This window comes from Phaethon aethereus (genome assembly GCF_964289735.1).
Source record: "Phaethon aethereus genome assembly, chromosome: 8".
Taxonomy (NCBI): domain Eukaryota; kingdom Metazoa; phylum Chordata; class Aves; order Phaethontiformes; family Phaethontidae; genus Phaethon; species Phaethon aethereus.
The window spans coordinates 7,493,579-7,505,670 of NC_138584.1; the positions used below are offsets into that span (position 1 = coordinate 7,493,579).

Consider the following 12,092-nt stretch of genomic DNA (forward strand, 5'->3'; position numbering starts at 1 on the left):
ATGCCTAGATAGATTGGAAGCATTGTGGCTTTGGTCTAAGATTTAAACTGAAATTTAATTTCAGTTCATCAGCCTCTTCTGGTGAGAGAGGTAGTGCCAAGGCTTTGTTCTTCCAGCTTTTTTCCTTGGAAAAAAGATTTTTAAATTTTCTTTTCATTTGAACCACTTCTTTACTCTTTATTCTGCTTGATGTGTTAAGGATTTAAAGACCTGCATTGGATGTTATCACAGCCAAAAGAGTTTTGTGCAGGGCTTTGGAGAGAATCTTACTTTGTTTCAAGAGAATTTGCTTTACTTAAGTATGTGGCCATGTCTTTGTAAAGATGACAAGAAAGTCTTAAAAAAAAAAGTTTGGTAGTCATTGTTTGCTTGTCTTTAGTACCTGTCAACCTTTAAAACCTGCTATCTTTGTACTTCTCAAGCATGGCTTTTTGTTCTTTGATAATTTGTAGCATGCCTTCTGTAGCCAGTCTTATACTGTTTAATTTAAATGCTTTATTCCTAGCACTTGGTATGTTTTTAGATTTTAACCTCCTCTAGTGATAAAACTGGGTTTATGTCTCAAATGTGGAAGAATCTACAGCCAGACAAGTACTTAGAAGTGTAATTATAAAGCTAAAGTAGATAGAGGTATTACATCTTCTGCATGTACAATAGTTGAGAACTGAATAAAATTTTTAGGGAGGTGCTTACTAATTTTGGCATTTTGTTCATAAGAATAGGTGTATTTGAGTGCCTCTTCGCATTATGTCCGGCCTTCCTTGTAAAAGGCAAAAATAACTGTAAGAGCTGTGTTGATGAAAGCTTCTCCAGTAGAAAGTGGGAGACCAAAATTTGGCTACTGGTGTAAAACATGGAAGAAAGCGACATACATAAACACTGAAAGCACTGAATCACTGGCTAACAGTATTGCCTTAGATAATATTTAGATAGTATTTGTCAAAATATTGGACAGTTTTATTTGATACTCAGAATAAAACATGCAAAAAAATTGTTCGCAAACTAAATGAAATTAAAACTGTCCTTTCTTTTCCTAGAGTTCTTACCTAGTTGTATTGGCATCATTCTGCCTGTGAGGGGAGGGAACTATAACCTCTCTGTTACCTCAGGTCACTTCAGAAGGAGAAGATTTTATAAACAGTACAGGTAATCAGGAATTAGCTTAGCTAAAAGAAAGAAGCTGTGAGTTTATCCTGTCTGTGGCTTTTTGATCCCGTGTTATATAGGCACATTTAAAAAAATCATGCTGATCATGATTGATCATATGGATCAAGCTTCTTTTGTCAGGGCTGTTCCACAGGAATATGATTCCTGTGCACGTGCAGTGAAATATTTGCATGCATATAGTTAAATATATATTCAGATCTGTGGATAGAGGCAAATTTGAGGTTTGCGTGATTGCTGTCCTTTTATCTGTGGTTTTTTACTTCAGCCAGCTGCTGTTAACTCATTTTTCCTTTTGTTCTCAAGAATGCACTGGGAAAAAATGAATAGAACTGACAGATTATTTTAGTCTGTGCTAATATTCTTCTGCTGCAGGATATGTCCTAAAAGTTTATTTTAAAAGTGTTAGTCACTGCTATTAGTGCCATGTTAGACTTGAGAGACCTCTAATAGAAGTTCCCTGAGATGTTGTGGCTCGTTGCTAGTTGTCCTGTTAGAAGGCCATATTCTAGGTGACTAGTGTTTCTCACAGAAGACAATTCAACAAGCTGCCTTCCAGTCTAAGGCAGCGAAAGTTTTGCTTGCTCTATAGATTGCTAGTTTAAACTAACGTATGCTTTGTGGTAGAGTTAGTTTCTGTGTAGACTTTTTGTGGGTGGCTAATTTCGGTTGTTTTTCATTGCTTAGTTTAGTAGCTCTATTTAGACTGTTCTTCGATGTCTCTTAGAACTGATGCAGGCATATTTGTGGACGCTCATTTCTGGCATCCACAGGCTGCATTTTTATAAGATGCATCTGTGGGATGTCCTTAAAATTGCTTTCTTCTGTCATGATCTGTTTTCCACCTGACATATCTAGTTTTGGTAGTGTTTTGGAAAGACTTTCTTGGGCTTTAAAGAGGAGTAGTTTGAGGAATAGAACTAGGAAAGCCTGCTTTGCTACAGCTTTGTCTCATGACATGAGTGCTTTGGTTCTAAGGAGCAAAACTCGTTTTGATTTTCCATTTGGTGGCCGTTAACAGTACTCCTCTATAGATTGGCTTGTGCTACAGTTTTTCTTCTGAGGTGATGGGTGCAAAAGAGGTGGTGGTTTAAAAGGGTTTTCTTTTCCTACTCTGCCACCTACCTTCACAGAATTTATAGAATCAATGCAATCTTTGCATTGTATACCCTCTATCAAGCTCTGCTGAAAACTGGTGAGCCCAAAATCTAGACACAGGTAAGAAAAATGGAGATGGAAATGTGTAGTAGCCTGGCTTTCTCAGGAAATAAAACTTAGTATAGATCTGGTTCAAGAATGAGTTGTGGTGAGATCTACTCAGAACTCTGAAGGTCTGGAGAGCTTCTATTCATGTAGGTCATGGAGCCATGTCTGAGTTATATGAAATAGAAGCTCAAAAGTCCCCCAAGTTTTTACTGCGATTTTCAGCCTGCTTAGCTGAGTTAACCTACTTGACAACGAACCCTGCTTGCAAATTGCTTGGGGGTGGGAGGGTGTTGAATCCTGACCTTAGAGTCTTTTTTTTATTAGATACTTTGATTTGATAGAGACTTTTGCTACTGAAGTGTTACTGGAAGTTTTTGAAGCTTGTTTTCATGGCATATCAAGCTGACTAGTGCTGAAGCTATTAAGAACTCTTAATAGTGGGATAAACGGCCAAAACTGGGGGTTTTGTTTTGGTTTTTCTTTTTCAATTTGTGCCTGAAAACCTCAGTCCAAGAATGAAGCTTTGGGCCCTAGAAAGTTGTAAATATAAGGTCATCAGTAAGAGATTGTTATTGTGTATTGTTTATAAACATCCATGTCAGAAGTGAAGTCAGTATGTTTAATTGTAATTTTGTTTGTTATTTGTGTTCAACCTTCTCTGTGTGAAACCATGTATTCAATAATTACACAATATTTTTGAGTGCTCATTTAAAATAACAGGGTTCCTTGATAATGGGTTACAAATAGAGCATGAAGAAGGCTTTTTTGGGTTCCAAGTACATAGAATCCAGTATCCCATGTTTCTCTGTTTTAAATGAGCTTTATATTTCTGTAAATGATCTAAATTAGTCTCTTTTCTGAAGATCACACAGTTGTTTTTCAGAATTTAATATCAAGCTGCAGAATATGCTTAGGTTTTACAGTTAGGAGGCAACTTCTTCAGTGAAGTTCTAGAATCTAAGTATGTCAGACAGAGTGGAAATGAAACCTTTCCTTTCTAGATGAAATTTTTTAATGCCACATTATTTATCTCGGGGTTTGAGCGCAATGGTATTTTGAAATTAATAACACTGAATTTGGGAACATTGCCTCTAACATCAATCGAGCATGTGGAAAAAAAAAAGCTTCATTTTTTCAATTATATTAAGTTCCAGAACTTACCAGAACCACATTCTTCAGTGTGCCAGAAACAAAGCTATTCTAAGAAAAGTGGGAGTTATGTCTGGATAAAAATGACAAATTTGTATATGATGGTTTTGCCCCTTAACCACTTTCTTTAGTGTGCTTAAAATAGTGTATGAAAAGTCTTTCTGGATTTGTTTCTTTTTTTTCTGCTTTGAGAGGTGCTAATGTGTCCCAGTTATGAATAAACTTTCATGTAGTGGTTTTTGTGATGATTTCCACTTCACAGATGGGCATTTGAGGCACTGAGAGTTGAAGGCTCTAGGAAACGTTCAGCAGGTTTGAGTCTTGAATGCTGTGCTTTGCCTTAAGTCATTCCAGCTCATCCTTCGTCAAATTTAGCCAAAATACAGCCCTTGGAGTGGAGGTGGCAGGGACTAGATATCTAGCTATGTTGAATAGGGAAAGTGGGAATTATTCTAGTATTTACTTAATGTTTTTAAGACTTCAAAATGCTGGAAAGCTAATGTACAAGTTACCCGTCCTAATTGATTGTGTGCTTGTATGTTAAATAGGCATGGAGTGTGTATCTTAAGAAGATAGGACTGCATAAAAGAGAACTAATATCACTGAAGAAGTCTCTTGATGTGTTACATTTGTGTAAAAAAACCAAACCAAAAAACAAACAAACAAAAAACCACACACACCCCCAAAAAAAACCCCAAAACCAACCAACCAAACAAAACCAAAAAACCCAGCACACATCTTTTGTCTAGAGGCTGAAAAATACAGCCTATAAAATACAGATCTTGAGAGTTTCTCGTGCGGTCATCTGTGCTTACACCAGCTAGGATGGAATGCCTGAAAAATACAGGGAATAGTAATCTTTCTCCCAAAGGTGAGGAATGGTGTAATGCTGTGCCTCAAACATATACAGAAGCATATTAATTGGAAGACCATAACGCAGAGAATAGTTACTTCTTGTGGCAATAGTAAGAGTTGATCTGCCCTCACCAAAAACGGTGGATAAAGAAGCTAAGTTTCTACCTGAACCTTTACACAACTCTCTTCTCCTTTCCATGACTGTCTCTACTTCACCCAGGCAACAAAATGTTGTATCTTACACAGAATGCTGTTCTGTTCTTGTGTGTATGTAAAACTGTTTTTTCATATGTATAATAAAACTACAAAATACTGAAATGATCATGGTGGGAGAGAAGAAAGGAAGCCAGGCAAGAATTGCTGAGTTAAGTTTTTAGACGTTTTAAACTTCTTACCACTCCAGTCCTCAAAAGTGACCTCAAAATATGTAATACTTTCTTCCTTATTTAATCACAGAAAAACTTTTTTTACCTGAAGTGGAAGTTGGATCTTTTCTAGTCTACAGTTGGTCCTAGTGGAACACTATGCAAAGTTTACAGACATATGAACTAGTATCAGTAAATTCTAAACAAGTAATTTTGGGGAGTTCTGAAATGATCAGGAGAGCTAGGAACTCAGTGGTGGTATGTATGGGTTTTTTGTTTGATGGGGCTGTATTATTTTAAAAATACGATTCTGCAGTCTGGAATATACTGTGTTCTGTTTGCACTTCTACAAACTGTAAGTATTTAAGAGGGTACAAGCCAATATTCCTTAACGGAGATCAGGATATCTAGAATTTGTGGCAGCTACTTACTGTGTTAATTCCTGTACACATGCTTCTGCGTTCATTGCAGGATCTAAATAAGCCAACCAGTTGCAGTCTGAAAAAATAGTCTGGTACAGAAATTACAGTAATAATTTTAACTGTAAAATCTTAAGGCCACAGTGAAGGTAAGTTAATTTACTTGATAACATTACAGAGCAGCTGAAAGGTAATCTTTGCTCCAGAATTTTGGGAGCAGTGTGCCTTCTGTAATTATGCATAATAGTAACTGTGGTCATTCAAAATGAACCGCTGACTTGCTTAAATTTCTTAATGGGGCAGTGAACCCTGCCAGCTGCCATTATTGCTGGTGCTGTTGCCTGTTCTGTTTGCTATCATGGTAGTTACTTAATTTTGGGAAGTAGTTCTGACATCTTTTAGACGTTGTCGCTGTTCGGAGGTATACAGCTGTCTCATGTTCTTATTCATATGACAGTGAATCTAAATCTAGCAGACAGGAGCACTTAACTTTTAAGGATTTGACTAATAGAATTCAGACTAACAGCTACCTTACCGATAATAGCAAAATATATACATATTAAGGCAAATAGAGAATCACTTGGTGAGTCTAGTACTTGACAACCTATTGTATGCACAAATTACACATGTCCTGTGTAAAAATACCTTGTAGGTGGTGCTACAAGGGGAATGGTTCCAATGCTCTGGTATAGGAATGTAGCATATACAACTAAAATTTGAGTGAAAAGGCACAGGTCTTGGAGGTGGATACATTTCATATGGCTCAAAACCATATAATTATCTCTTTATAACTGTTGTTAGATGGCACTGGGTGCTTGTTTAATGTGTGGGCTGGCAGGTTTGTTTGTGGAGTGACATATGGGCTCTTCAGAGGGAGGATTTATCATACATGGCTTGAGTACCTGGTCAAAAACCCAATTTTGCAAGTATATCTTCTTTGCAGACCAGTATCAGAACTAAACTTAGTTAAATATGAATATATTGACTGGCCTAATTTAAAAGAGCACTGTTTGCAGTGCTTGATTTATTCTCTGCAAGTCAGATTTCTGAGGAATGTGCAATTTTAGTCAATTTAAAATACTCTGTTTATTTTTCTTTGTAGTGTAACTTTGGGAAAACTTGTCAAATGGTATGAATTTTAGTACTATGAAAGGCATAGAGCTCAGCTGTAACAAGCAGACCAGTTTTTGTAAATTTGACATAAAAAGGCATTATTGGGGAAAATGATCACCGCCTCCTGTTATTTAGGCTATGGAATGTTCTAGAAAGAACAGTTATTACAATTAAGATTTGTCCAAGTATGAATTCTGTTTTACTCTGTAAAGAACAGAGTTATGTTTCCGTGTTTGATCTCTACCAAAGGTACCGGCTTTGGAAAGTATGGCAAAAACTCAACATTATCTTAAACCATCTTCAAACTGCTTTCTGTTCTGCCTGCATCTGTTAGGACTTTGCTACTTTTCTGAATTGGAATGGCAAGAAATGACCTGAGTTGTGATATTTTTTCTTTATTTTCTTTTTTTATTTTTTTCATTTTTCTTTTCTTTTTTCCTTTTGTTTGCCAACTTCTGGATTATTCACCATTGTGAAGCAACTTCTTGTTTACAAAATCTGGGGCTGGGATGAGTCTTGGGCTGAAAATTAAAACTGTGTATGAGTTGTTCTCACTTGAAAGAGTGTGCGAGCATAGCTGAGTATCAAGTAATTACAGTGTAGTACTTCGTATGGTTATATGCACACCTGGAAGCTTGTTTGCCATCCATATGCTCCTAGTAATTATCTGCCCAATACCTTCTCCTCTGATGCTGCAGGATGATTGTGGTGTACTCTATCATAAATACAAGTCTGGGAACAGAGAGTAACAGGAGAACCTGAAGGAGAAGAATCTGCCAGGTTCTTCCACAGATATTTTACTGAACACCTTATGATAAACTGAGTTTCCTCATGAAAGAAAGAAGAGGCTAATGCAGGGCCTAATGTCTGATTTAGACTCCAGCTTGATAAACTAGTCTGCCTGGATTCAGGTCTCCAGACTAGCTGAAAGTGGTTGTGTGGCCATGAATAATAATAATGGGCAAAGCTTGACATGTTGTTGAATTGCAAATAAGTATTGGGGCTGCTGAGAGGAGTGAGTGGTTGCTTGAAATCTGCTTGACTGATAACTCCAAAGATAAGCTTGTTTTGTGTTTCAGGCTGGGTTTTTTCTTCCCTGTGCCTGGAATGATGTTTAAGTAGCAAGCTGTGGCTTCCAGTGAAACTTTGCAGCCTCAATATGTAGGCTTTTTGATAAATAAGGGATGGCCTAACAGCCATATCTGTGGTCTGTGTTCTGGTTACATGATTTGGTGGGCTGGGTTCATTCACCCTGCTTCCATCCTGTATTTCATGTTTTTCGATGGCATGAGGAATGACTGTTGGTGTAACACATGCTGTTGAAATAACCAAATGCTGACCAATCTGGCAAAAAAATCTGGGAGTTGCTTTCTTCTTGTAAGAGGGAAGGATGTGTATTTCTTAGCCACATATGTAGCTCTGAAGCTGAAGACTGTCCCCTTTGCAACAGTCTGCATGGATTGTAATGGAATAGCATCTGGCCCCGTTATTTACTATCTCAATTTCTTAATCTTTTCAATCATGGCTTGTAAATTGAGGTAGAAGGCAGAGGAGTGTGGGAATGTTAGCTATCATTCCTATTTAAGTGAAACTTCCCTGATCTTTTGACATGGGTTAATGTCTGTCATGACCAAGTAAGTGCTTTATTCTTTAGACTGCTTGTCCATGCAGACTCTTCTTAATACATGAGTGCCTTGCACATGAATCAAGCTCCTTTTGAAGATCATCTGAGCCTCTGAGGTTGACCAGGGAGTTTGATCACCAGAGGGTTTGAGCAGAATGTCTTTCTTCTTGCTGTCTGCAAGATACATCAACTATATAATAATGTTCTGTTTAAGTGAATGCCCACCTGCGTTCCTCCCTGATGATGAGCAGCAACTCTGGCAAATTCCTTCTAAGAAATTCTAGTGAAACTTCAGTGATAATTAACTGGGTTCTTTTTCTCAAGGCCTGCTGTTCTGGGGGAAGGAGGGAGGTGAGAAATGACCTGCTCTAACAGCCCTGTAATTTACTGTTACAAGAATAATAGTGTAACTCTCAGTTTAAGGGATTCTCACCCTCCCTGTCTGAACATACGGTGTTCCTAGTTTTGATAGAGAGAACTTCTGACTTGATGTATTTAATTTCTCTAGCTGCTGAGTTCATAATGATTTCGGGGGGGCGGGGGGGGATGACAACCAAAAAAACCCAAACAAACAACAAATGCCAGAAATTTAATAAACCACAGTTAATAGTACCTCAGCACTCAGCTTTGAAGTGGGTGAAGTCATTGAGCTTCCTCAGTGGGGAGCTAGCTGCTGGTGGAAACTTTGCATGCTTGTTTTTTGAGGGTTTTTTTTAGTGAAATTATGGATGATATTTACCACTCTTACAGGATTTGATATTAATAAATGCTGATCCTCCTGATTTTGTGACATTCAAATTGTAGAGATGGAAATACTTTAAAATTACAAGTGTTACATAAGGCTAGGTGTTTCTGGAACTAATATATTCTATGGCATCTCCAGGTTGCTTAAATGAAACAGTGCTAATGATGTTAAATATGCTGTCCACTTTTGTCCTATGAACTCTGTCTTAAGAATCGGCATATATCCAAATTGCTTTCCTTTTCTGGTGTTTTCAGGCAAATTTTGAGGGGTGAGCAGGAGGTACCAGACTCGATGAGTTTCCATCGAAATGTCGGAAAAGTCAGGCCAGAGCACAAAAGCAAAGGATGGAAAAACAAAGTATGCAACGCTCAGTCTGTTTAATACTTACAAGGGAAAGTCACTGGAAACTCAGAAAACCACGGGTGAGTAAACTGGCTTTCATTTTGTGTTCTGTTTCATTGTTACTGTAGTACTAATTAGGACTGCAAAGTATATGAGCACTTAACCACAGCAAGATTTTTTTACCTGCTTGGTACCACAGTTAAGTGGAAGAATTCTGGAAAGCAAGGTTGATTACAGTTTCTGGTTAGCTGTAAACAAGAGTATCAGTTCAAGGAGACAGCATTTGTGGTCTAGTAGGAAGTAGGATATAGGTAAATAAAAACTGTTTTATAGCTGCAGTCTCCATTTGTTATCAGCATATGACATGCCATTCCCTTGCTGTGCTTTTTACTGTATTTCTGAAAATGTTTGCAGTACTGGAGGTGTTTGATTAACAAGAAGGCAATGCTTACTTTCAGATCAGGTGCTTTGTCTGTTTTATAGACAAACACTGGGTGAAACTTATACTGGTGTTTCAAATAAGGGCACTGTGGGTCTGCTTTTCCGTGAACGATTGGATTGAGAACTAGGGGGAGAATGACACTGAAGGCTTTGAATTTCATTTGATGTACTTGCTTAAATTGGGGAAGTGAAAGAGGAGAAGTGTGTTCAAACTTTGTTAATTTTTTAAAGGTTGAAACTCAGATGTCTGTAATGATACAACATGCCTAGGGTAGTATCTTGTACTTGTTTACTTGAGTTGATTAGTTGGTAGGTTGAATGTACTGTGTAATGCCTTAGCTTCATATTGCTTTTTCATACTTGTGGTCTGGAGTAAATGCAATTTGTAGGGGTGTTTTTGCAAGACCCAACTGAAACCGGCAGCAAAAAAGAAATGGGCTGGACCCATGTGAGTATTTCTGGTCTAATCAAGGTACATTAAGTTCCAAAAGGAGCAAGAGAATGATGCTTAACAACATGTTAAATTATATTAAGACACGAACATCATATTTCAAATGGCTCTTCTAGCTTTCTGTCACTGAGCATCGTATATAAAGGTGAGGCCATATATCCTTTTTAATCTCTGGAATAGGCTAACCATAGTGACTCACTATTGAAAAAGTACTCAACTTCTCCCAAACCACGTATTTCTAATTCTTTCTTTTTTTAAATTAAATTTTGAAGAAATTGGAATTTCTAATTCTTAATACTCTTAAATTTTTCTGAGTTTCTTGCAAAACATTTTTATTGATTTATGTAACTGTGAATGAGCACTACTTGCTAAACAGCGTTGTTAACTTGCACTTTCTGTTTTGCCATGCAGTTGCTGCACGCCATGGATTACAGAGTCTTGGAAAAGTTGCTATTTCAAGGAGGATGCCTCCCCCAGCTAACCTCCCCAGTCTCAAAGCAGAGAACAAAGGCAACGACCCTAATGTGAACATCGTGCCTAAAGACGGCACAGGATGGGCTTCGAAACAAGAACAGCATGAAGAAGAAAAGTAAGTGACCAATGAGATCAGGATTGTTTTGCTCTGCCATTTCTCTCCCAAGTTTTCCCAAAACTAGGGGTGGGCAGAGCATGGGACGAAATTGGCTAGACTTGACTATCCTCAAGATAGCTACTGGGGAGCAAATAGCACCCCTGTTAATTTTTGTGAGGAAGAATCTGGCTATTAGGGGGATAGATTTTAAAAACAAAAGCACCACCAAACAGAAAAAAAAAGAAAACACCCACCACACCCCAACAGCGCTCCATGCTTAAGTTGAAAGCAGTATGCTTATAAATTCCATATGAGGGAGTGTTTCCTTTAGTTACTTGACGTGGCTACCTTTCTCTAAGTTTTGATGGCTGCTTAAAGGAAATACGATAGCATGTTTTTTAAGGTCAGTGTGATCACCTTAAAATTGTTTTGAAACTCTAGAAGGAATGCTTAGGTATACCGCAGCTAAATTAAATAACAACTTGCAAGTTTGTGAGAGTATGCAAAAATTTGTTTAATTTAGTGTGATTGTGCTGATGCATGGCAGAGAAAGCTCAAAAACTCTTGGTTTGTATACACTTGTTTGAATCTCTGCTTTATTTTCCTAATGATTCTTAATATTTGCACTTCATTTGGTTAGTATGCCATAAATTCTACAGACTTAGGAACATTTTCTATCTTTAAACTTTATGCTATTGTTTCACTCTCCCTCAATGTGTGATACAAACAAAATAGAAGTGATGTTGATGCACTGCTGCATACTTTGTATAATATAATTTCCCATGCTTGACACAGTTTTGTCTGCTAAGTTTGTTTCACACTTGTACAGAAGGTCAGCTAAAGAAAATGGAGACTAAAACTTTTCAATATCTGATTAGAAAGTATTTTAAAGCAATTTTGGTCCCATGTAAGCTTAAAATAGGATATGACTCTCACTACAAAAGTAGAAATGAGTTATAAGTGTTTATTTTTTTACATAAATTGTTCTGAAAAACACTTGAAGATAGAGGCACTGATTGTATGTCGCTAGCACTTCTGAAAGCAAAAGGTGATTGAAGGTTTTCTCCCCCTTCTTGCTGTCCCTCCTTCTCCTTGTATACTTTCCTACATTTAAATGTCAATTTTGGATATCTCTCTGCAAAGCTGTTACAACTTCAGGAGTGTAGTGTTGTGCTTAGCTTCTTATTTTAAACTTACGAAACTATACAAATTTACAGTTTTCTGCCCAGTGTTTTGTATGGTGCTTTACCTACATCCTCCTGTACTTCAAGGTCACTTACACTTTGTCTAGTTAAATCTGTGTTGAGCCAGTAGCTTGTTTGACTAAAACACACTTTGTCTGCATCTTTGTCTACCTTTCCATAGCCTGCTGCATGTGTTAGAAGTATATTCTAGTAGTTGATGTTGCGTTTAAATAAATAGCTGTCCCTTATCTGCAACTGGAAGGTGTTTGCCTTTGTATTTTCATATGCGTTATTCTGATAAAGGCCTCAAAGACCACATACAAGTAAAACTAGTGGGGGGAGGAACTTGTTCACAGAACAGGTATGTATGCCCGGGCCACGAGTAAATTCTCCAGAATTCAGACCATCTAATGCATTTTCTCAAGTGTTCAGAACGTTTTTGTAGACAAACACTGCTCTATTT

General features: G+C 37.5%; 1 protein-coding gene across 1 annotated transcript in view; it reads left to right on the forward strand.

The window, feature by feature from the left end:
• Window positions 1-8,909: 8,909 nt before the first annotated feature.
• Window positions 8,910-12,092, forward strand: part of PRRC2C (proline rich coiled-coil 2C) — a gene marked incomplete at its 3' end in the record, with an annotated part of 55,192 nt that continues 52,009 nt past the window's right edge. The window contains exons 1-2 of the mRNA XM_082003231.1: window positions 8,910-9,062; window positions 10,286-10,463. Of these exons, the coding sequence (XP_081859357.1) occupies window positions 8,948-9,062; window positions 10,286-10,463 (293 nt within the window). The 5' untranslated portion in view covers window positions 8,910-8,947. The remainder of the gene's footprint in view (window positions 9,063-10,285; window positions 10,464-12,092) is intronic.